General features: G+C 37.3%; 1 protein-coding gene across 1 annotated transcript in view; it reads left to right on the forward strand.

Annotated features, from left to right (window-relative positions):
- The window catches only part of ATXN10 (ataxin 10), a 93860-nt gene that overhangs the window by 11486 nt on the left and 55704 nt on the right, over window positions 1-26670 (forward strand). The window contains exons 4-6 of the mRNA XM_088537367.1: window positions 12808-12904; window positions 13899-14063; window positions 26378-26458. Coding sequence (XP_088393493.1) covers window positions 12808-12904; window positions 13899-14063; window positions 26378-26458 — 343 coding nt within the window. The remainder of the gene's footprint in view (window positions 1-12807; window positions 12905-13898; window positions 14064-26377; window positions 26459-26670) is intronic.

Genomic DNA, 26670 nt, shown 5'->3' on the forward strand with positions numbered 1-26670 from the left:
TGTTCTTTCAGCTCTCAAACTGATTTGGACCATATCAGCTAATGGCCCCATGTATCTTTCTTCACTTAATGAAAATTCAATAGCTCATAATCTGTCATTCCTTTACTGGTGATCGTATTAATAAGAGCAGTGCACTGGAAATGTAGTGGAATAAGTGGTAATAGGTAACTTTTGAGTTCAGAACTCTGTAAAAATAATAATAATAAAAAAACCTTGCCAAACATCTTTTATTCAGACAGATTCAAAAGAAAAAAAAAAAAAAAGACGTATGTGCCCATAAGTACAAAAATAAAAGGTAAGGTAACTTAGGCTATATATAGCTCCTAGATGCATTACTGCTGGGCAAAGCCAGATGGGATGGAAGCATCTTGTCTTTGATGAAATAACAAGAAGAGGAAAACATCCTTCTCCTGAGTTCCATACAAGGAGAACATTATGCAACTGAGTAAAAAAGGATAATAGAATTCCTTGTAAACCTCTCGAGGTGAAGACATGCTGTGTTTAAAAAGCCACTGAATTACAAGCTGCAGGTGTTCATGTAACACAGGAAATCATGCTGACATTCATTTGAGAGTCAGAAATAGGGAGGGGAAAATCAGGAATTCCCAGAAGCAGCATTGGATGGTTTATCCTTTTGAAAAGAAGCTTCTAGAAGGTTATCCTTGTCTATCCTTTTGCTAAAAGACTTTACAGAAAGGCGATGTTTAATCAAATGTTTTGTTTTCCTAAAGGAGAATTTGAGAAAAATGTTTAGTTGTCTTTGTAAAGGTAGTCCTGAAAAACAAAAAATGATGTGAATAAGTGACTGAAGTGATTTCTACTTCCATGAGAAAGGCTTGGAGAAATAAACCTTCCAGGTTTGTCCTTTCGGATTTTGTCCTCAAGTACAGTGAAACTAAACTTGAGCTATTTATTTGCTCTGACTTGTTCCTAAATTTACACTCAAACATTTGTGAGTTGGAAATGTGCTGAAAAACAGAAAATGGTTAACTCTGAGGTTCTGGGAAAGCAGAGGATGGGAGGATGGTGTTATGCCCAAGCTTGTCAAAGGACACAAAATTGATTTTCCTGTTTGTTTATTTATTTATTTATTTTGTGTGTCCTGTGTCCTTACCTATTCTTTGTTTTTTTTTTTTTTAATATTTTATTTAATACTGTTTTTTTTTATCCTTCACTATCTGAGACTTATTTTTATCTTGTTTGTTTGTTTTCCTTCCTTTCTTTGGAGTCATTGAGCAATGCATTTTAAGTTAACAGCAAAAAGAATGGCCAAATATGGAGTCTAAATATTCTAGAACAAATAGCCAGTATTGACCAAAGTCTGCCTCTAATCATCTTCTGTGCTTCTGCTTTGTTTCTTGTTTATTTCCTGTTCAGTATTGGTCATGTTCCTGTTTTATTGTTAAATATTTGCCTTCTGCTTTCATTGCTTTTTGTAGCTCTTTAACCAAGTAGTCCTGAATATTTTCAGTCTCAAATTCTGCTACTTTACTTTTATATAGCATGTGAAAACTGAATATTTTAAAATACGCCTGGAAAATGTGATGGAACAGTAAATTTTTACTAGATGGGCTTTTAATAGCAGAGTGAAGATCCAGTGCTCAGCCAGTGCATTTGGGAAACCATTGTTTGGTTTTATTGCCTATAAACTAAGGTCTGTTTTTTGCTCTTTGAATAAGTGTCTCCGTGCAGGCTTGGCAGGTTGTAACTATTTGATTGTAGCATAATACTTTAGAGATGCAACTTTTAAATTGTATTTGGAGACTTGAAGTCAGTGGCTGCAAAATTTAAACCAACAGGGCTGTCCTCCTAAGTGTAAATGCTTCCTCTCGTCCCACATCAATGCCCTCTATATTTATCTCTGAAGGAGGAGAAAAACCTGAAACTTTTCTGGTGAATTGAGCTGCAAATCCATTGTGCATGTCAGGAATGTTTTGTGTTGATTTTCATGGAATGAGAGAGCACATCATAAGTTAGAAAATTTGAGCCATTCTGATAGTCATATAGTGTCAGAACTCATGAGCTCTCACTAGCCAACTGAACTCATTTAAGCGCATGGCTGTATTACCTTTTCTTTCAGGGATGAGGAGATAGGAAAGGGAAGATCCCAAATGAGCCCGCAATCCAAGGAGTTAATTCTCAACAAGCATTATGAAAAGGAGGATGCTTCACTCTTGGACAAAAAGAGACTCTCTTCCTCATTTTTTGTTGTATTTGAGGTTTCCTTTTGCCTACTGTTACCATAATTAAACTAATTACATTTTACAACCTAAATAAATCAGATGCTAATTTAAACAGACATTTTTAGTCATATAAATAAGGGACAGCCCTAGTCTTAAGAGCTGCCAGATTCCATGTGTGATCCTTGCTTTGTCTATTGAGACTTTTTGGATAGGGAATTGGTGCCAGTACTTTGCTGCCACTGTTAAAGTAAAAACTATAATTACATTGTCAAAATAATATTTATAGTATTTTCGGGGAATAATTGTGGGAGTGTGATGAATATATTATACTCATCAAACTTCTATGTAAACATAAGCATGAGTTTTTTATTTGAGTTATTGGTGTTGTTTTTGGCCTTCGTATTTTTCCAATCTGTAAAAATAATATTGGGATTTTCATGGGCTTTGTAGCGTTTGCAGAGTATATGCCCCAACGATCAGTTGATGCACTGTCTGGTAGAAGTAAACTACTATTTGCACTTGTATTGGGATTTTAGTTTCATGTTTCCATAGCTTAAGAAATCCTGTGTTTTTAGAGATTTCCTACCCCCAAATTATTGTAGCTGGGAGCGTTTTACTACTTGACTGAACAGGGAAGTTTTAAATAATAGATTTGTTGTTTTAGTATCATATGGCCTTTTGTTTCTTTGTGTGTTGCTCATTAATTTATAAATCGAATGTGAATTTGAGTGCCTCTGAAAGGTATGTGAACATCTCCCAGAAACGTCCCTGCAAGGTCACTTTGCTAGCTAATGGTACACACAGAATTTGGCTTTTTTGCTGCTGTGTGATAGTAAATTACCAGGTGGAAATAACACCTCAAATGTGTGCGTACTACACTTGTAACTTTAGGACAGCTCTGTCTGCTGAGTTTTAGTAAATATTGTCACAACTTTTCAATGAACTTTCTTCTGGACATCTATGACAACGATTACAGCAGTGCAAGCTTTACCCTTCCTACATACGTCAACTCAATGTCACCTCCTGTCGATAGGAAAGGTCTCGTGCTCATCATAGTTTGGTCCAAAATCCATTAAAGGCAGTGGAAAGAGTCCGACTTGAGTGGGCTTTGGTTCAGGTCTTTGTTCAACGTCTTTGTTCCCTGGCCTTTTTCCCGCCCCCGCTTTCACAGAAAGGAAGAGGAAAATAAAAACAAACAAAAAATCTGGACTATGACTAATCAAACCAAGGAATCATCATGTGCTGACAAACTGAATTCCTTTCAGCTTTTGTCCGTATAGTAGTGTCCCTGTTGGCAGTTCTGCAGCTTCCAGTGCTGAGTGGTTAGTTAACTGCTGTGCTGTATCCCGTGTTTTCCGTGCTCTGAATTCTCTGCTGTGGGTACAGGCACAGCTAGATCAGCAGTGCTGCTGTTCTGGAGACTGGGTGCTCTTATGTAGCTGTGCCCTGCGTGGCTAGTGCAGTGAACTACATTTTTATGTTAAATAACAATAACTGCTATTTTGAATAAATGCTGCTCTATACCATTGGTTTCAGCCTGATGCATCCATATTCACACACATGGCTTGGCTGTGATTTCTAGGATGAATATGGAAACTTGAAGCAGGTCTGCCTTTGTTTTTATTGTATCTTAACATCCGGAATGGAATTAGTTTCGAGAAGAGTGAGTTCAAATCTGTTGAAGGGCTGTTTTAGGACTGGGTATGCTATTTAGCTATGACATTTTCTTGTGTTAGCAGAAAGAGAAGGGGAGTAAGGCTTCTAACTTAAGAATAAAGGCTTAAGGAGGTCCTGAATTACCACTCTAGAGCCTTGTTACCACAATAGTGTTTGTAGGATCTTGTTTCCAGGCATGGTGAATTCCAGCTTGTTGTATTTGTCCTTTTAGCCCTGTGGAAGACTGTTACACTCCCCTGCTTTTTAAATAAAAATAAAAATCTTCCTAGTTGTGGTCTAACTTTCCTACTTCCTTTAAATCCACTGGTACTTTATAGTATTTGTCCTACTTTGGGCTACACTGTAGAATTTGGCTGTTGCTGTCCTCATTCTGCAGTGACTGATTTAAGAGGTGCTACTGTGAATTGCTGTATTTGCCATGGGCTGTGGCTGTACACATAACAGTTTTTGCAGCGACTTGGCTGAGATATGATCTGAACTACAGACCAGATCCTGCCTTGAGAGGTTCGCCCATCTGACACTGTTGACATGGCCAGAATTGCTAGCAGGTTTTGGAAGAGTGACAAAAAAGCCGATGGTTTCAAACAGATCAGTGTTCTTGGTGTTGATACCTGAAACTGTCATTCCTGTGATATTCCTGGCAAATCATTCCGCCTGCTGTACTGGCAGGCAGTGGTGGTGGCAGTCTTAAGGCCAGTGTAAATCATTCTGTTCCTCCTAGGAGAGAGACTAACCTGAATTAATATCTTTAAGTTGTAACAGTAAGTAAATCAATGGGCAGCCTTATGGGATTTCCCTTTCTGGTTACTGATATTACTTGTAGGAGGTACATGTAGCTGGATTTTTTTTTTCCTCTGCAATTTGGAGACTTTCAACCACAGCTTGCCGAGATGTTGCTGATTCATGACACATGCGTAGTGGTTTTGTAAGTGGACTGATAGACGTTCAGAGCACAAAGGAAATGGGAGTTTGCTGGTGTCCGTTTAGTGAGAAGGGTTTCTGGTTACTCTGGTTGAGGCTTACAATGAGCAGTACTGCTTGTATTTCTGTGGACCTTTAAACATAATGTGCTGTAAGCCCTTTTCTTCCTTCCTCTTCAGTGTCCTCTGCCTTACCAGTGAGTATGCGAGTAAGATTCATCATGAAGCTTCATCTGCATAAATATATCAGTCAAAAGGTATAGAGATATCAGCACCTGTGTCCATTGGTTAACTGTCAAGGCAAATGTGTGAAAAGAAAATAAAGTGGGTTTGCTCCATCCTGGCACCATACATTACTTCCATAGTGCCATGGGCAGCTTTGGTGTGAGCAGGGACACTGTAATGCAGGTCGTCTTATCGGCAACTGCTCTGTAGCTGCCTTTCTTGCCTCCCCCTACATCAAGGGCAGGAAGAGGAACTCATTTTTCTCTCCTAACCTGTTGTTGGCTTTGGGCAGAAAAGCACAGGCATTGATGGGGTTTGCCGATTATCAGCTGTCTCTGAACGATCCTGTGATCAGTGGCAATGATGAGCACAGTGCAGGTCATGCCTTTCTTTCCTGCTGTGTGGCTGCGGGAGAAGAGAAGCAGCAGCAGAGAATGATTTTCATAGAGTCTTATGAGATGTGGCCCTATCTGGGTTTTTCTTTTTCTTTTTTTTTTTTTTCCCTTGCCAGGTCTTTGGGATGATAAGGTTAATATGAGTAGATGGAGGCAGACAGACCTTCCAGTGCAAAGTGCTTTCTAAAGATACTAAGGGGAATTAACGTTATTGCCAAAGAGTCCTCAGAGGTGCCCGAAAAGGCTAGGGAGACTCTAGTTGGAGTGGAAGGTCTGTGCCAGGAAATGTCAAGGTCTTCCTTGTTTTTCTGCTCTCCAGGCATACATCATTTCATGTGGCATGGAAGGGGTCATGACAGAAGGGGCCGAGGAGGGACAAACAACCTCTGTGCAGTTGTGGGGCTTCTCTTTTCGCTAAGGCAATTCATGGGCCAGATGCATTTACCCTGGAAGCTTCTTGGCAGCGTTTGGCACACAGGGCTTTGCTGGTGGAGAAGAAGCTACAGCACCATTTGAGGAACATTTGGTTGGTCGGCATTGCAGTGGAGAGTGCAGAGAAGGGAGCAGAGGGGAGAGTTGAGTGCTTTGATCTAAGTTCTTCCAACTCTTGTTTACTAATGAGGACAACTTGATCCTGAGAGCCCTAGCTCATGAGAAGACCTTCTTACGAAGGTTATCTTGGGATAGGGTTGGGATGGAAGTGCCCTTGCAACTTCTGGAGGCTTCGGATTTGGGGAAGGAGTAAAGTGTGCGAAACCACAGTTCTTTGCTTTTCAATTCAAGAGTCCATGGCTACAATTAACAGATTTTTGTCATTTACGCACACATTTAGAGTAAATGATTTTTAACTTATAACTCAGGCTAATGATAACAAGTAAATATATAGAAATGGTAGTGTTTAGAAAGATGGATGATAAAGCTCTCACTGTAAGTTAATGTGGCTATGCAAATACTAAATTTAACTTTACTTGTTGGTTTCTAAGTTGATTGTGATAGGTTCCTGATTCACTTTTAGCCAGATGCAGACCATAAAAATGGTTCAAAGGAGGAAAAAAAGTCTCATATCCATTCTGCAAACTTACAAAAAAAGATCAGTTGACTTTTCAAGGGAAGATATAAGCACTTCAATGGAAGTTTTGATTTAAATGAAATAACACCTACAGTATGCCATCAAAAACACAATTGGAGAAATTTACTTCTAATTTTGGTTAGTATTTTTCTTTTCTTTCTTTTTTTTTTTTTTGGACATGTGCAAGATATCCTGTAGTATCCTGTCATGTAGTTAGATACCATGAATAACGCATAGTGGGTGGCCAGTCTTTTTTGTTATTTTTCTTGGTTTCCTGGCATGGTTTAACTCCAGGTTGAGACTCCCCAGTTCTTCAAATTTGCTGATTTTGCTACAGAGCACTTTTAAAGGGATATTGTCTTGTTACATTTAATGTCAATTTTTAGGTCGAAACAAAAAAAAAGGTTTTAAATCCTAATATATGTAGGAAGTTTATAAATAAATCTCCCAAGTCTGTAACATGTTTTATTTGTGTTGGAGACTAATCTCTGTCATGTGTTTCTGCGACTTGTGGGGATATAGCATGATTCCCATTTAATACACCTCTAGATTTTTAATAGATAGTGTAGCAAAGAGATGAGCATGCCAGTGATGTTACTGTGTCTAATGAGCTTTGCTAATACTGTATAGAACTGACTTCATGTCAGCCGGTGGCCTCTTGAACTAGCCCTTCTCCCAGTAAATGTACAATTACACTTTCTGAATTTCCTCTTACAAGATCTTGTTAAAACTTAGTATACATTACCTGCTAATGTTTCACTAATGAATGCTTTCAGCTTCCTTCTCTATTAATTAGACTTTAACTTGATGTTTTGAGTAAGGTGGTAGAGATGTGTATTTTTCATATATATATATATATATATATATATATGTGCATATATATATATGTGGGTATATATATATATATATATATAAGTCTTTGAGACACATTCTCAGCAGTAGTAAGAACTGCATTGATATAAGAGCGTTGATATTTTGCCTCAATATTTATCTTTCAAAAGCAGGATAGTTGTCCAGTCACTGCACATATTCCACTAAAATTACTGTTGCCTTTTCAGAAGGGGGGGAAGGTGTTATTTTTTGGGAGGGGGAAGGCAGGAATGGTGATGGAGATGAATGGGAACAGGAACTTATTAAACACAATGTTCTTGATGCTCCAGAGATGATAAAAATGGATTACAAGTTTGCATTGTAGCAAGTGCAGTATGAGCAAGGCAGAAACTACAGTCAGTAGTTAGACATTCATTTTATTTACTGAAATAAAATGCTAAGCACTTTTTTAATAACTTTAAATGACAGAGCCCATATATGTATTGTACATTCAATTTGAATAGTCTAGACAGACTGTTTTCCAAGGAAAATACATTTTCATCAGTATTTGTGGTATGATTCATGGTGGTGAAGAGGCAAATAACTCTTTTTATGACTGGAAGTTGCTTTAACTCGCAGCCACAAGGAAACAAGTCAATGACCGGATGACAGTGGTGGAAACTAACATTTTATAGTAATAAAAGTGTACACCTTATGCTGAGTTGAAGGTTTTGTTTTTCCAGCAATGTATCACAAACATTCTGCTGCTGTTTATCAACAACCAAAAGAGGTCTGTCAGGTGTTTCACAGCATGCAATTCAAATCTGTCAAGCTCTCAGGCAACATAAAAGATTTTCAGGCTGTCAGGAGGCTGTGATTTGATGCAAGTACTTGTACATCTTTGTGCGTGTACCAATGTAAAGGGAGATCATCTGTATTTTCCATGTGTAGTTAATGATAAGCAAGATAGATAAAAGATATTTATGCAAGTAGAGAAGTCTAACAATTGCAGCCTGGCAGGTGTTGTAGGTCTTCATTCCTTGATTGAATTTGTTTTAGATTGTTAGGTAACATTAGTTTATGATGACATGGATGGCCCTTCTTGCAAGGGAGAAAAATAAAATGGAGAGTAACATTCTTTTAACTACTGCTATGTTGTCTGCCTCAGATAAAAGGTATGGAAATACCTTCTTGTGATTGTTGTAGGTCTCTGTAGATGACACCAAGGTTTTTCCGAGTGGCTGGTTGACTGAGTTCACTTATCCTAAGTAGGAAAACTGTACTAGGAAACTGAAAGATTGTAATCTAATTATCTGTCAGGAAAAAAATGTATGTTATGTTTTGTAAGAGTGTAATAAAATCTATATGAATATAAACACCTAAATAATAAGTACTGCCGCAAAATGTGTTGCGTAATAACACAATGGTTGTCTGGCAATCCAATCGGAAAAGATACTGGGAGTTAAATTGTAGTTAGCCTTCTTCACGGAGGAGTTTAGAGTTGCTAAGTCTCTGCTTAGCTTCAGTACTGCAATTTAAATTTGTTGGGAATATTGCAGAAGGAAATAATGTGTGGGCTTTTTTTAAACAGAATGCTTGAAAAAATTGTCCTAGTGATTTAAAGGTTTTGAATTTTCCCTTTGTATGTGATCCGATTCTGCAAATGCTGCTGTATGAAATGATTTCCTCAGAAAGTGCAACGCGAAGGACCAGGCTGGCATTAGCTGTGTGTTTCACACCTCTTGGGTAGTACCACGATGAAACTTTTCAGTGAAAAGTGTGTGCTAGAGCTTGATTTCATCCACGTATGTTCATAGAGATTGAAAGCATCATGCAGTTGTGATCCTCAAGGTACCAAATGACTGGAGTACCTTTGAGCCTAAAGGGATACCCGCTGCCTCAGCTTTTACAGTGGTGATATTGAGCAGTTCTGGAAGATGAACTTATGTGTAGATGAACATTTACATGCCAAATTCATTAAGGAAAGAGCCAGTGATTCTCGTCCTGTTGTGTAAAGAGATTTTCTTTTAGAAACTAGAGAATTATAACTAGAACAGGCTGAGTGTGAGAGCAATGTGTAATCTGAGTATTTGCATTTGCTAAAGAACATTCTGCTTTCATAGAAACCATTGCAATTTCAAGGGGGAAGAAATTTCTTCAGCTCTAGGGTCGATGTGTGTATCAGAAGCTACATCTTAGTACATATAATTTCACAGTGGTTGACCATCAGGTTAAAGATAGTCTTGTTGACCACACACTGTGTAGCATTTCTTAAATTAAAATTTAGCTGTGTCTATAGCTACAGTATAATTTGTTAAGGATAGTGCTTATAGGTACCAAAGTTTGGGGAAAGGACTTAAGATCCTCTTAAATGTAACACTCCTAGGGAAAGGACATGTTGTTTTTTAATAGTCATGAGTAATTTATCCCAAATGCTAGCAAATGCATCTGGAAAGAGTGGTTGATGATTATTTTTAGCTTCATAAAGATTTTAAGTCTTTGAGAAAAAGTGAAGTAGCCTTTTTGTTTTCTGAAAAGGCAAAAAGAAGAATGATTTATAGACTAGATAGTGAAATTGCTTCAGCTGTCATGCTGTATAATGAAGCTTGATTTAATGGCTTGATTCTAGAGTTGCTTGCTAGTGTAAGGACAGTGAAGCTGTTGAAGCTGTATCACTGGATGCTAGAGATTTCTAACCATAGTTCAGAGATGTGTTGCAGTAGTAGAGCCCAACAAAGATAAAAACGTGATAGAGAAACACTGAAATGGAGTGCTCAAAATGGCTTTTGTAGTTGGGTACTATAGTAGGACACTCATATCCTACCGTGATTTAGCAGCTTAGATTTTGTATTCTTAAATAAAAGAAAAAGTCCTAAGTACAAATTTCCAGTGCTTAAATCAAAATCTACTATTATTTGGTATCGATGCTAGGCTCCTACTTTCTATGTGGAATTGTCTTGGGAGAGAAAGGCCACATTTTAGCTGCCTGCGTACTCCGGCCAGGGGGAACTGATTCCTAGAGGCGTAACTGCACTTTCAGGTGTTTTGGAGGATGTGCTGTGAGGAGCTACTACTTCATGCTATTTGCTCCTCTTCACCTTGGCTCTTTATCCATAATTACTGGACATGCCACAGGAATATTCACACATACACGTCATTGACCTTGCATTAAGCTGCATACTGTGAAATGAAGTACGTATTTTTGTGGTGCTAGGTGACCTCGCTTGTTACTGAGGAGGGAGTAACGGGGAAAAGAAGTTGTGCACTGTAGAAACAGTGTAGCAGTAGCAGTGTAGCTCTGACAGAGCTGTTGAATTGACTGTACGCATTCAGAGTTTGGTGCTATGTTGTGTAATTTGTGCTCTTGGAAAAGCTTAAGCAACTCAAATGTTTGTAGCATTGCATCTTTCTTAAGTTGCTGAGGCTCATCACGAGACGGGATTTTTTTTTTGTCTTCTGAAAGAGAAATGTTGGCCATAACTGCTAAAAAACGAGCACTGAGAGTTTAACTTTCCCATCCCCAGTACATCCAGCCAATAACAACCTTTCCCCTCATCCTTCCACATCCAGAAGGTCATGATCAAACAAAGACAGTGTTAAACAAAATGGCTGATTGCTTTCATAAATGCTAATGCACCCTTATGTGATTAATGGAGAATTTCTAACATATTTGCTATTTTAATCACATCGACAGCGCTTCATTGTTATAATAAGAACTTTTTTTTTAAAGAATTTTTTTAAACTTTTCCTAGTTAGTGGTATTTTTGACATCTTGATATCTGATGTCCAGTGTGCTGTCTGTAACTTAAAAGGTCAGTTAAATATCAGGTAAGGAATGGAGGTCAGCTACATATCAGGTAAGGAATGGAGTATAGCCAGACTATTTCATGTCTTTTTTTAGTGTTCATTCTTTCTACTAGTGCAGTAGGTAAGGAGTTTACCAAGAGGAATAATACCCTATTCCCAGGATTTACAGCCTTGTTAGTTTTTTATAGCAGGAAAGTATTTCCGTAAAATGTTCACTAGACAAGTAGTGTGCCCGTGCTTGCTGTCCTTCAGAAAAAAATCCGAGTCAGCAGGATGGGAACCACATGGAGAGGAATAGTGGAAGAATAATGCTTGGCAGAAAATAATTTTTAAAAGTGCAGACAAGCAGTTCTGAAGTCTCATAAAATGGAGAGTAAAGGAAAAGGTGTTTCAGAATGCACCATAGGAGATGCATATTTTGGGCTTAAAAATGTATACCAAAAAAAAAAAAGCCCAAGAAACTTCAGTTTAGACACGCTTTCCTTTTCTTCCTAAGAGGACATGTACCCAGACCTCTATAGGAAATCTGGCTGCCAGCTGGCATATCACCTTTTAGGAATCTTCTTTTATATTTTCAAACCTGGCAATGTCAGTCATGACCATCTGTATTAGGCTGCTGTTTGTAATATCTGTTAAGCTGTATTGTAGTATTTAAAGTTTCTTTGCCAACCTATAAAGAAGGGCCAGGCTATTCAGAGCTGTCAGTAGTGCCAAAAAGTGTTTGAATATTGTGGGGTCTATGGACTGACTATTTTTGTTTTATTAATTCCCCTCTTGACTTTTGGGGGGGCTCTTGGATATTAACATGCATGATGAAATACCTTGTCTACGTATTTTAAATGTGTGTGTGTATATATATATATATATATATATATATAGATATATAGATATATATATATATATATAGAGAGAGAGAGAGAGAGAGAGAGAAAAGAGGCTGGAATAAATCCTTTGAAATGATGGTATAATTCTGGCATATTAAATTTAGTGTTAAAATTGGAGACAGTCTTGCTTTGTCTACTGGCTTTAATTTCTTCAAGGATAGGAACCTTAAAGTGTTGTGTGCTACCCTATATTGCAGAAAGATTTGTCCATGTACCTATAACTTAATGTGGGAGAGCATATTTGGTTCTTTTGCCATGACTGGACCTGCCACATGCAATTTTTTTCACTATTTCTCTCTGCAATCTTGGGGATTGTGTATGGAGAGCTCTCTTGGTAGCAGGCCGAGCTGCTCTCGCAGAGGGCTGGTGATGACAGGCAGCCTGTTTGCATTAATTTAATACTAAGAAAAAAGTGACCACAAAGCTGGAAGAGGCAAAACGGCCACTGCTGTGTGGCAGCCACCCGTTCCCCGTGGCTCTGCTTCAGTTTGCACCAAACATAATTCTAAGCTTACATTGGTTTCCATCTGTTAAACCTATCCTTCCATAGAATCGGTTGTTTTTTTGTATTCAGTGGTAGCCAGTGTTTGCTATTAATGTAACTCTCATTGGAAAATGGATTTATTTTGGGTACATTTCTAGAATTGTTTGTAAAATTAGTTGGATTAAAAGAGAAAAAGTGAATAGTAAGTATAATGACAGTGAATTGCTGCATTCAAGGCTTAATTGACATAGGGTCCATAGTGTAGAGCTGTAATGTTGAAAAGCTTGCCATTTAGGTGAAGGTCATTAGTGTTTCTTTGAATTTCCCACTAATAAATATTCTATTTTCTTCAGCTTTTCGTTGTAGCCTCCAATTTCTTGGAAACGTTGCAGCAGGAAATGGAGATTCCCAGAATAGCATTTGGAAGTGTGCTTTCCCAGATCTCTTCTTGTAAGCATGGATGCGGGTTTTTTTTTTTTTTTTTTTTTATAGCGTAATTTCTGTGGTTATATTCAGATCTTTTGTACACGGTAGTTGTCCTGCTCACAGTGTAAAGTTTTGAAAAATAACTTTGGGGAGAATGAGACAGTTGAGGCCATATCCTGTAGATTTTTTTTTTTTTTTTTTTTTTTGGTTACTCAACCGCAGGGGTCAGGACCTTTAAAGACCTGCCTCTTCTAAACTGTACAGTAGATTAATTGCGTTTAGCAGACATTGGAAGAAAATTCTCTTTTACATGATGAACTTCAAATCTAAGCCTTATTTCAGATTTCAGAGATGTTTTCAAATATTTATACCCTGATCCTTTCCAAGAACATAACTTTTCCTTTATTCATGTTGCTGCTGTGCAAAACTGTTGGGATTTGGGATCAGAGGTAATGTACGAAGTCTACTTCATCTTCTAAGCCTTCTGCTCCCATCCTAACAGCCCCCAGATCTCATTTTAGAGATTGGTGATATATGTGTAACAAAATATTATATAATCTCATTTATGGAGACACTTGACAATATTGGGTGTGCATTTGGCTATTTTTTTTTGTTTACGGAACAGAAACATCAGTATCAAAAGACTATGTCATGTTCATATGAGAGCCTCTATTTGGAGCCCGCTTAACCAGTATGAAGTTCTTATCTCATGGTAATGAGAGCAGATAGTTGTAGTTCTCAACTTTACCTAGTTTCCAAGTCTCGTTAGCTTGACTTTATCGTTAATTTTGAAAATTACCAGTAGTAATTTTACCAGTAGTAGAAAATTACCAGAAAGTAGTTGTATTTCTATGTGTGTTTTTTTGTTGTTGTTGTTGTGACTTCTATGCCTCTCAAGCAGCTACAAATCCTGGCTTCATTAAAATACCACAGACCAAAGCAACTCAGTTTGTTGAATGTTATTACTGCTTTGCTCCAGTTGTAACTCTTGTTTTTAAGTCTTTGTTTTCTTTTGAAGGACCTGCCTTACTTACAGTGATGAGAAAATTGTTGCCTATTGTTGTATGGTCCTCTTCACCTGTCTGAATTCAGAGAGAGTGAGAGAACTGCTGAATCCTGGGAACTTGACTGTGCCTCTCCGTGTCCTCAAAGTCTACAGAGAAGAGTTGGAAACTGAGTGGTCGTGCGTAACTTTAGATTTCTTCCCCCTCCCCCTTTTAAATAATTTTTTCTCTGGTGTAAATCTGTGTATAGAAGGTATAAATTTGTGATGCAGGTAAGTAATAAATGACAATCTATTTAGAAGTCATTAGTTAGGAATAATGATTATTTTCATAATACTTTTACTCACTCTGTTTTGAATTCATTAAGTAAGGCATAAAGTAGCACCACACTTTTGTGGAAGATATGGACAGGAATTTTAAAATCACATCACTATTTCACTAAAAGAACAGATTGTATGATGCAAATTCATTATACCTCTATGTTGGCTTGTAGAGATTTTTGAAAGAAAAGTAAGGCAGAAAATTGTCTTAACATTTTTCCTTACTGGACATACAGGGAAGATTCCTATGACAAATGCTTGAGTATGGCATGCAAGTTTTGGCAGATGTGCTGTCCTTATGCAATGAGCAAACATTTCTACCCAGAAACTGAGCAAATGGTCTGTGTTTGTGAATGCTGAAAGTTTTGTTTTCTTAGCTTGAGTACCTAATCAAAATGTGAGGTTTTTTTATTTTATTTTTCTAATGGCTATTTTTGTCAAAGTTGACAGTTACACTTTTGAGAACTCTTCTGTCCTGCTTCAGCAAGGGTACACATAATATTTCACTTTCATTTTCATATGAGGCATTCCAAAGGGCAAAGCAGTGAATGAAAAAGACAGTGAAAACAAAAATCTGTTTTTGTAGCTTTCTTTGGAAGTTTATATTCAAAATGTAATTAGGAAGAGATGTTAGGATTTTACTAGCTATTGGAAAAATCTTCCAGACCTAAAATGATTGAATGAAATGCAAATATAATTTAATAGCTTAGTTTTGTTTTGATTAAAAAATATTTTGGGGGTAGGTTTTTTCATAACCAGGTCAATTTATTAAAGACATAGTTTTGAGGAAACAAATGTACCTAAAGTTTCAGGTCCGGTGATCAGATTACTATTTCAGAAGTAACAAGCATGTGGCAGAGGATCGCATCCATAAATTTGGCCTCAGTCAGTATAAAGATATGAGAATTACTTTGTTTTTCAGATAATGACACTGATTATCTTTCATTTCTTCATGTATTGAAAGTATGCCTAAATCTATTTGGAATATTCTGAGAGCCAGGGAAGTCTGGAAAAGGTGGTAATGCTATTAAATATATATTTAGAAGGTAATTGCAGAATAAATGCAGCATCAAAATACACTCTGAGCTACCCATTTTCTTTGTAACCAGAAATGCATTTTATAGACTTTGTAAGGAAAATGTCTTCCTTTGCCTTGCCTTTTCTATGCTTGTTTGATGCAGGGATGAGGGGAAAGTTGTTTGTTTATGTGTTTGTTTTCCCCTTCAGAGTAGCCTTGAAAATAAGAAAGGCAAGCTTTTATTGAAGATTGTGTTGAAGGAAAAGAGATAGGTAGAAAAGATTAACAATAGGTCCACTATAAAGCTGGTTCAGTGTGCTTACCACTTAAATTTCTTCAAAGTGTTATGTTTCTCATACAGCATATATACAAAAAACGTTCGAATACCTTCCAGGCATTAAGAAAATTATAATTTTATATTCTTTATACAGTATTGGCTAATTTAGCCTCAAAGCTCTTCACTGCTTTTCCCAAGTGAAAGAAAAAACACAAGGTTCTTGGCATTTTATGCAGCGTTCTTGAACATGAATTATAAATAATAATCTTTGTGTAATGTTGGCACTGTTTTCACAGTCAGCACACGTAAAGTGCATTGACAAATGGAAGTACAAACCAAAATGTATATCGTAACAATGCAATGCCAAGTATTGAATAGATATTCAAAAAACATTAGCCTGACTGATAGGAACTGAAAGGTTTGTAGTTTTAGCCTCTTGTTTTGTTGCCTTGATTCATCTTGTACTGATTTTCCTCTGTTTCTTGATCCTCACCTAAGTTATTATTTTAATACTCTATTTCTTCTTTGATTTGAAGGACATGCTTTTTTTTTTTTTTTTTTTCTCTGCTTTACCTCACTTTTTATCTGCTCCTATTGTGAGGAAGAAAAAAAAAAAAAACTGAGGGTAATTTAAATCAAAAAATGTGTTTTTCATATTAGACATATTATTATTTTTAAAAGTAATTTCTATCCTGAAAGAAACTGCAATACTCAGATTTTTTTTTTTTGTATTTTTTCCCAGAATTATCATGATTTCTGCTGCTACCGTGACTGTATTAACTCAGCATATATTTCACAAGCAAGTCATTCGTGTTTTGGCTTTAATTACAGAGAGCATCCGCTTAATCTTATGAATAACTGTGTTTTCACAAGGTGCCTGCAGCTTGTATCTTGGATTCTTTTTTGCCGTTGCTTTATCAAGTTCATATTTGTAAAGCAGCTGTTACTGAAGCACTTTTTGGTAGTTCACCAGAAGTGCACTCGGCAAACCTTCCAGCCCAAATGATTTTTTTTCTTAAATATTAGTCTATGGGTGTCCTAAGGATAGTCTTGAGGTAGATCTGAAAGTATACTTTCTGTACACTGTACTACTTCTTTTTTTGAGACGAATGCAGATGTCTACAATCTTATTAAATCATCCTCAGTCACTCAGCATTTTCAGTCACCGAGGTATAAATTGTCTTTTAGTGAATGGTTGATAATCTATTGTATCTGTCGGCTCAAACGTGCAAGTTTCTGCCTTTCCTCACTTTGAGCTACATCATAGCCTGTTCATACTTTCTCTTCTTTGAGAATTAAAATGTTTAAAGCAAAACTTCCTTTGCAATATCCTCATTCTATTAAATGTTTATTTAAATTACGGAAACCTATTCATGTATATGAGGTCTTAACTTTTCAAAATAAGATCTATAAGTTTGTAGTTTACTTCAGGTGCCATGTTATGAAGCAATGAGCTTTCTGACTTGCTTTTCAGGGCGATAATACAGACAAAAATATGATTTTGAGCTCCAGTAGGTTCAAAGTAGTTTATTCAAAGTAGGTTATTTGGCTAAGGAGCGTTTCTTCTGTAACACACATATAGGAAAAGCTGTAGAATGGGATTGTGAGCAGTGTCCTGAAAGACTCTCCACAGAGATGGACCAGGTCTAGCATCCTTCATCCTAATAATGTTGGCTGAGGAGCTTCCCTAGCTGCTCGGTGACTTCTGTTCTAGTCGGTAGAAGTTGTCACGGCTCTCAGCTGTGACTGCACTGATTGCTCTGACTTGTCTTTTTTTAGTTCACAGAAGCAAAACCAGCATGGCAACTCCTCATGCTAAATCTCCTGTTGATTCACACATTCTGTTTCCAGCCATGTTGCATCTCATTTCTCTAGGAAAGCATTAGGAATATTTCATTGTTCTCCATTGACCAGCCTGAAGTGCTGCTCCGTTCTTTTTGTCGGGCAGAGCAAGCCTGCTCCACCCTGTCACAAGTGGAGCTGGATGTCCCTTATTCTGGGACCAGGGACCCTGTGGTAGCTGCAATTCAGACTACATAGGCCTGGGTTTTGAAATGACTTCCTGACACGTACTTTACTGTGAACAAAGAAGATGCACAATAAACAGAATTTCTCATTTTGGTCGGAGGAATGCTGTTTAATTTGGCTGGTAAAATTCAAATACTCTTGTGTGTAGGATGTATCTTTGATAAGAGCTAAGCTTTACTGTGTCAGTGCTGATATGCAGTATTGCTAACACTTTATGGTAACTGTTGGAACTATATAGGTTTTTATGTGTCTTATAATAAATAGGTATTCCCTCATAAGAGCTATCTCTGAAGTGTTTTTGCATCTTGGAATTGCAGTTTTCTGCAATTAGATGTATGAGAGCTTGACACAATCATCGCTTTGAGGATGTGTTTACTGTAACTTTGATCTCTAGCATGTTGTTGTTGCTTTGGTATCCATTTTTAGTGTTGCGTATTGTATGAGTCTGCTCATGCTTGGTTTATCACTAAAGCACATTTCTCCTACCTAAGAACTGTGTTATTTCCCCATGCGGAAGGGCGTGCAGCAAATACAGCCAGGTAAAAGTGCATAGAAAGATTTTTGACTTTTTTCTCATCAAGTTTAAAGCTAAGCTTTGAACGTTTCTCTGGCTGGACTGTAGAAAAAATATTTTGTCAGCAATTCATTGAAAATTTGGAGCTGTGTTTCAGCGAGAAGCTGAAGTACATACCACTAGGATTGCTTAAACGAATTTACATAGCCGCGGTATTTGCAGCGGAGCCAGTACTTTGTTGTAAAGACTTGGGTCCCTTGTGCCACAGCTACCGCAGTGCCCAGCAACCATTTTTAAGCTGCTGTTATGGTATTATATGGCTGAGCCGAAATGCAAACTATTCTTTCAGGAGGTTATGCTCTTTGCTGGTTTCATAAATGTCTGAATTTAAGATGTTCCTACTTTTCAAGTTAAAAATATTACTTAATTCCTTCCTACCTTCTTGTGTCTCAGCTGGTTTCACATTACACTGAATAAAAAGTGCTTGTCCCGTGTGTTTGCTCCTCTTGGCTGTACTTTTCTGCTGTCAAATGCTGCATTTAGGTATTGGAAATCTTCTCTTAAAATAACCAGGAGTTTTCTTTGTAGGCGAAACTGGTATTCATGATTTTATTCTTTCCTTTTTATCATGTGCTGAAATGTATGACTTAATCTTCCTTTAAGTTAGTATCCAACAAATTCCGCAAATAAACGCTTATGATGCTCAAGCTATTTTTGCAGTCGCTGCCATGAACCATTAAGACAAAGAGAGGACATCCAGGACAAACATTTGGATTTAAGGCCATTGGCTGAAATGCAGTCTCTCCCATGGGGCCCATACTACTCTATCAGGCCAGTATATGTTGGGTTTTCTACTCTTGACCCATCAAAGAGAGGCAAGATGAAAGCTTTTTTTAGTCACTTGACAACAACTTCTCTGTTCATGATTCTGCATTGATGTTTAGAGTCCAGTTTTCTGTTTCCAACCTGGAAAAGTCCTTGAGGAAAGTTCAGGAGGAACCTGTTCCAAGCATGATATCTTTTGGCTTCTGCTTATCTTTCTCTCCCCAGCCTTGAAGCAGTTCTGTAGGGAGAAGGTGTTGTCAGTGGAAATCTTGAGATTTTTTTTTTTCCAAGTGGTTCCTCAGGGCTCCTTTTGAAGAAGCAGCTTTTGGTAGCAGATCTTCTCCAGTTCCTGTTCTGTCTGCAATATACTTCTTTTCTAGTTAAAGAGAATGGAGGAAGGTCCTTTAAAGGCAGGACAGAGCTTTCTGCCTACTTCTTCTATCATGGGATGTTAGCTAGAAACAAGTATCTCCTGTCAGAAGCAAAGCAGGGATGTCCAAAGTATCACGTATTTCTTTCATTCAGTGTGCTGTACTACTTGTGAGGGAGTTGCTTGTGAGAGATCACAGGCGTCAGTTTAGCAGTTGTGAATGTACTAAGTGGTGGAAAGCTGAGTCATCCATTTTCTAAGCAGGTTTTGAAACACAGAGGGTCTGTTTTGCATATTTGGAGAGTATAAGCAGGGAAATACTTTAAAAAATATCTCTGGAAACTGATGACATAAAAATGGTCCTAGCGCTTGGAATAAAAGTAACAATTCTGTGATGCACAGCTGGGAGCATCTTAGTGAATTATGTAGTTCTTATTAAGTTTCTTGTAGTGTGCTGAGAGCTAAGAAATAATAAAATTAGTTCTATAAGTAAGGTCTAGGTCAATTATTTTTTCTTTTTTCCTCCAGGCCTTCTGTGATCATACCTGTTATCCAAACCAGATGGTCTGAGGGCTTATTTCATTAAGCTTGTGGTTACTTCTAAACTTCAAAAATGCTTGTATCTCTGAAATCTGTGAAGTTGCAGATTGTAATTTACCCACTTAATATTCCTGTGATTTAAGAACTGATACCACCTCCTGTTTCTCTTTTTCAGAAGCTTGATGCTCTAGACAGGTCCAAGATTATTTTTTTAAAATTACTGCCTTTGCTATCTTTGATATTAGATGCTGAGTGGCACTTTCAAATAGTATTAATTATCATATATTAGAGAACACATTTTTTAAGTGGCCTCTAGACTTCTAGTCAACACAGATCCTGAGCTTGTTTCAGGCTAGCAGTCCTGTAATCTTGAATACGAGGTGCTCTTCTGAGGTTGTTGCTACTGGTCTAACTCCCAAGAGCAATAATCTAAGGAGGCAGATCATATGTCTCTGAGGTTCTTCAAAACATTGCCTGACTGGATTTACACTCCTTTGTTTCATAGCCTTTGGCTAAAATGTTAAAGAACAAGAAGAAACTAGAAGTTTTCAGGACTGAAAAGTTGTTGAGACTTATGTGTCTTGCCCTGAATAATTAAGATATTCATTTGGGCTTGTAAAGAGTGCCCACAGCTTGCTGCTTTCAGAATCTTTCAAGGATTATGAGGTTAAAGAATATACTTCAAAGAGAGTCTATCCTAGCAAAGACATTGACTCTGCAGAAACAAGTTAGCAAGCTTCCTTTCCTTGGTTTGATTTATGGTGTACACTAATTAAATGATCCTATCTCCTTGCCTGTTTTTTGTGCTTTCTTTTTTTTCTAGAAAATGCATGGTCCTTTCTCTGGAACACACACATGGTAGCTAGACTGGCAGCTTAAGAATCACTGTCTGTCAGCTTTGGTGGCAGACACGTGTGATGCTCCAGCCTGGTGCTTGTGTGACTGTTCCTGCCCTGTCTGGCATCCCGAGACCCTGCCTTGTGAGGCTGTCTCCTGATTTGAGGGGTTGCTTGTGATCTGTTGCCTACAGCTTGTGCTGCTCGTGATCCCTGTTGTGGGATTGGCGTTCATTTGAAAATATTTTTTGGACATGGAAAGCTTTTAAACCTGTATGCTTGACTACTTTCACCCTCTTGTGATTTTTTTTTTCTTTTGGTTTTACCCTAGTTCTCCAGTTCTCTTTTATAGCTAGTACATTCCTTCTTCCCTTACAGCGGAAGGTTTGCCTGTTAATTTGTCTTTCCACATTATGCAGCTTTTGGTTTCACTTCTTCCACTCTATATTCTATTTTCTGATTTTGTTCAGAGGAATGAGCATTGATTTCAAGCCCTTGTAAGACAGTAATTTTATTTCTGTGTGTGTTTTTATCTTTCCAGTATGCCCCATAATGGTACCTGATGTTATTCTCCTGAAACATTTGTGCATTAAATTGAAAATATCTGAAACATTTAAGCAAATATAGTTATTACACAAATTAATATTCTTTCCAGTGCTGCTTTCATTCAGCAGCAACTATTGCCTACTTAAGGATCCTGCCTGGGAAGTGTATAGATCCTTGCTTTAGAATACAAAGCTGCACCATTGTTTGGTAAATGAAGTGCATTTCCGACTCGATTGTGTGATTACAATGGACTCTCCAGATCTTGTCTGTAACACACCTCCTTGCTGCAGTTCCAAGGGAGGAAGAAAGCACAAGTAGTATCCAGCGTCATCTGTGAAGTACTTTGAGAAAACTTGCCAGTGCTGCCTTTTCTCCCGTAAAAGCTTTAAAACATGCAGGCAGCTATGCCTTAGGCTCTGGAAAATTACGGAGCCTTTAAAGAGTCTGTCCTCTGTGTCCGCCCCCACCCGCCCCGCCATGCACATCTGCTCCCTTTTGGGTTTGTATTAATCAACAGCACAAAAGTGTGTCACACAGCTTAGAGGCTGCTGTATTTAGAAGAAGCCAACATTGAATGCCACATAAGATCTGTTTTAGAATATTGAACCTGCAAACATATGTGTTTTGTAAAAATAATTAGGAAAAAGTAGTACAAAATTACATTATAATTTATCCTAACCAAGACCAATGTGTATTCTAAAAGCTGTTTATTTTAGAAATACTTTGGTGGTTCCATGAGAGATGAGAGAATATAGCTTGTGTCATCAGTTTTTCCAAGGATATGCATGGCAACTACTGTATGCAGTGTAACTACTATGAAAAGAAAAACAGGTTGCATTTTTGATTCCTGAAGAGCAAGGAACAAAATTCCTCCATTTTAAAATAAGAGGCATAGTATTCCTTTTGGCCTCTGGAAAAAAATGATATTAAGAGTGTGGTCGGCTGTTTGGCATTGGAAGTAAGGATTTCTGAGCATCTACTTTCTCTTCTTGAAACCACAGTTCAATGATGACTGTGAAGATTAGGATGTGGGGTTCCCCCTCCCCATTTTTTGCTGTTGGTTATTTTGTCCTGGCTTATGGAAAGAAGTGTGGACAGAAACTAGTGCTCCTGTGGCAAGGAGTCTTGCCCACGGGCACGGATTTAAAGGGAAACATGGAACTTTTCAGTAGAGTGCCTGGTGCTTAATTGGCATGCATGTGGTGCAGAAACCAGAAAATGTTACCTTTTTTCATTTTGGGCTGGCAACTTCTGACTCTTCTCTCAGACAATTTAGGATGCCCTTCCCCATCTCCTCTGCTGCTCTCCAGAAAGTAATTTTTATTTTTAATTCCAGGAAAGTTGGAGTTATGTTGCAGGTTCCAAGTTCAACTGTGGTTTTAAATAGTACCGTCAATTGGAAAAGTTTCCTTAATGGAGTGATCTGAGTAGTTTCTATTTGCAGTAGCAGCTTATTGGCACAGACTTTGCCAGTCTTTTAAGGCCCAATTTCACACATTTGACTTTTCACCTAGCAGTTGTATCATTTGTGGAGGTGGGAGTGAGGGGAAGTAGCCATCTTGTTGTTAGAAGATTTTTGCAGGGAAGCTCTTCAGAAAAACAGTGGCACTGACTTTGCGCATAAGTAAAAATCCATTTCCAGGGCATTTCAGATGTAGCCGTCAAATTGAACGGGAGTATTTCCTGACACAGAGACATATTTCAGGTATCCTGAACTCGGTCTTGCGTTCATTATGCACAATCCCTTTGGAAGAAGAGGAAGGATGTTCCCTTGTGCTGTGTTCACCTCAAGGTGAAAGCAATGTGATGCCTCATCCTTGGTGTTGAACCTTAAATAGGGACCTTATATTTCTTTTGAACAAAAAGTGCAGTCTAGTTTCTAGAGGTCTGAGAGCACTTATATTTCATTTGTTATAAAATGTCTTCATTCCTACAAATGGATTTGTAAATGGTGCTTGGCCAACAAATTGTTTTGCTCCTAAAACATGTTCTGCTCAGCATCTTGTGAGGCACATTGCTTTTATAGCATCTAAAAGAATGGGACATACAGATTTGAAAGGTTTAGTGTCTGAATTTTCTTCTTTTTCTTGCTAATCTGGATGGCTTGTCATGCTAGAATGTTGTATTTCAAGACCAATCTGATAAACTACTGTAAAAATTGCTATTTCATTCCTACAAATATTTTGGCTCGAACCACACTGTAGTATGTTGTATGATGGACTGTATTTTCTGTTTTGACATCAGAAGAGAAATTCGCTGATTAAACACAGAATCACCATCTTGTTTCCTTTCTCTACTGAAACAATTTATTTTTGTCCTCATTTTCAGAGACCAAAGACACTGATCTCTACAGTTGCTAATAGAATCAAATCAAGTTATTATGGAGCATGGCATCTTACAATAAAGTTGATTGCTTACACCCAGCTTTGATTGGAACAAGCTTAGTGGTCATTTTGAAATATACTGAGCGTAACTGTAGCTTATACCATTTCATCTTGGCTGCTCCTCAAGTTCCATTTGATACAATGTATCCCTTGTGCTATTGTAAAGTCTTTGAACTGAACATCTCCTCCTGTATTTATCTACTATGTAAGCACTTGATTTTTTTAGGATTTTAGCCAAGCAATTTTTTAAAAGTCAAGAAAATTGGCATATTTAACACTATTCATTTGTTACTGCATTATGCTTACATAACAACTTTAATTTTCACCATTTCCTTCACTAAATTACAGTGGTCCTCAGTTTATCCCAGTGGTTCTGCTCTTGGCCTCCAAACACAGTTTAAATCTCTTACCAAAGTCTTTTGTGTGTATCTGAAATGCCATATTCAGTCAGTAATCCAAAACCAGATGTCTTTTTTTTTTTTTTTTTTTTCATTTCAAATTTGTGGATGGTCTTACTTTTCCTCTTATTCTCCCCTATCCCAAATGAAAAACATGAGAGCTGAGGACTGATTATTCTAGTTTTAATTTGTCTCACCCTAACTTTCCTACTGCTAAAATTTATTGTTAGCTGGAGTAAAGTGTTCAATCCACTACATGTCTCTTCTGTTGACATCTCCTAGTGATGCTCTTTTAAAATGTGTTAGTGATCTGTTCTTTATGGTGCCGCGATGTAGGAAGAAGATAAGGAGAATGTGAAACTTAATTACAGAAGTAGGAGCTTCTGGTGGGTTGCGTCATGTCTTGAGATTAAAATGATAAACAAAAATAAATGCTTCTTTATGAGCAGAAACACTACTCTGAAATATTCCAGGCTCGTCTGTCGGTACAGTGCTATTCTATAAAGATAAGTCTGAATATACACAAGAACATAGACCCAAATGTTGACTAAATACAGTTATTTTGCTCTGCCATAGTAATCTCTTGTATGAGGTTAGTGAGATTATATAATTTTCTTAACTGTAAGGCAAATAGTAAAGAAAATACCCCACAATAATATTAATTATGAAAATTAACATTAAAATTTATTTTTCCAACTACAAAATTGAAAAATCTGACTACGGATAATTTTTCTTTAAATGCAATTTTACTGTTCTACTTCAGCAGCAGAAATTTGTATGTTGTGAGGCTAAATCTTAATGCGTTTTGTACGCAGCAATTGTTGTGCTTTCTTTTCTTGCAGCTCTAGGTGACTCTTCTTTCTGCTCAAATCCTTTACAAAATAAGTCAGTTGTCATCATTCTGATGATTTAACTGTCAAGCTCTTATGCTGTGAATTGTTGTCTTAGGAAGAGTGGAAGTATTCCCATGATTCCATGTAAGCGGCTTGATGGAATTCTGTTGTGTCAGTTTGCACTGCTTGGCATTGGAACATAGTTGTGGGGTTGACTTGAGGAAGTCTGTAGGTTAAAATCACTGTTGAGAAACTGGTGAATCAACTCCGTGCTGATTAGAATATCACTTCTAAGTTGAAAATTGCCTATAACTATACTATTTTTCCTTGAATGTACATTACAGTGCACAGCTTTTTGTTTGTTTTACTGCAAAGTCAGCTTGGCATTAAGTGAGCCAGATGCTAAGTCCACAGTTTGCATTAGAAACATAATAGCTATTAATCTGTTGGTTGTCTTGTGTTTCTGTCTCCTCAGTTATTAATGACTGTATTCCCCCCAAATATTTTGTTGCAGATGGAAGAATTCTGTGTCATCTTCCTGCTAGATATATAGTAGACTATGGTTACGCAAAATAATATTATCAGTAAAGCAAAAGGGAGGTGGAGGAGGGAATATTAAAATTACTTCCATCTTTATCAGCTCTTGGTCATTCTGAGTTTGAGCCCTTGTGATTTTACACTCGCCGAATGCACTTATTGATTAAAAATGTATGGTTAAGCATGTGTTTACCTATGTTGTATATCACACTTGGTGCTTCTAGAAATGTAATTTAAAGGAAAAAAAACACCCTGTTTAGAGTGAGAGTTTTGTTGGTTTGTTAGTTTACTTGTTTTTGTAATGCTTAGACTATGCAGCTATATTGAAATTAGATTAACATTTCCTGTTGATTCCTATGAGTAATACTCATGAAGGTGATTATTAATGTAAATGTTGGTATTAGCACAAGGGTGGATCATTCTATGAGGTGCTGTATTCAAGGTATTCAATTAGACTGACATTGGTTGAGATAATTGTTACACAAAAGGGATATTTTTCGTAACTTGGGAGTATTTTGCTGCTTTGCTTCAGACAAAGCTTTGATGCTTTGTTCTCTCTCTCTATATATACACACGCATATATATATATATGTATATGTTTTTTAAAGGAAAAGTTATTTGAATACTTCCTTCGGTTATTTGGTAGTTTTAAAAACAGTATCATAAAAACAATCTTACGATGTATATCATATCTTTCCAAGTGTTTATTTTGGCTTTTTGTTGATGTATATGAAGACTTGGACTGACTATTTATTATTTGAATGGTGGTGTGCGTTTTCTGTACCTAGCAAAAACCTTCCACTCAAGTGATTGAAGGAAAGCTAGTTAAAGTGTGCTGTCTTGATGGGAAGTGCCCACTGCTGAAATAGGTAAAATAACCAGGAGAACAGTGCATAATTAGTTTTAAGATGATTTGTATCCATTAGCAAACAAGACTAGATACACGTTAAGTGGTCATCTACAAATAAAAATAACCAACACCTAGTAGACTAAATGTAAATGATGTTTTCTTTATAGAACCAGGAATTCATTTTCCTCACTTTTTTTTTTTCTTTTCTTTTCTTCAGGTTCTTGATTGTTACAGACCATTTGCTGAAATGTCCAGAGCTGGTAAAAGCCCTCTATGCCAAACTGAGCAATCAAGAAAGGTAACCCCAAAAACCAATGTGGCTTTTAGTATTTAGCATTCCATATAGAGTATCCTGTTCACATGATTGAAAAACTGTGTGGTTTCATAGTTGGCACAAAATCTCTAAATACATGTTTCTATGTCAGTAATGGTTTTAAATTGGTTGGTTAACATTACAGCTTAGCCACAACTGGCAGTGATTTATGTAGGGTTGCAGAATCCAGGTTGGCG

This window comes from Tinamus guttatus, unplaced genomic scaffold, assembly GCF_059628265.1.
Source record: "Tinamus guttatus ecotype Peru unplaced genomic scaffold, ASM5962826v1 Tinamus_guttatus_pri_ptg000749l, whole genome shotgun sequence".
Lineage (NCBI taxonomy): Eukaryota > Metazoa > Chordata > Aves > Tinamiformes > Tinamidae > Tinamus > Tinamus guttatus.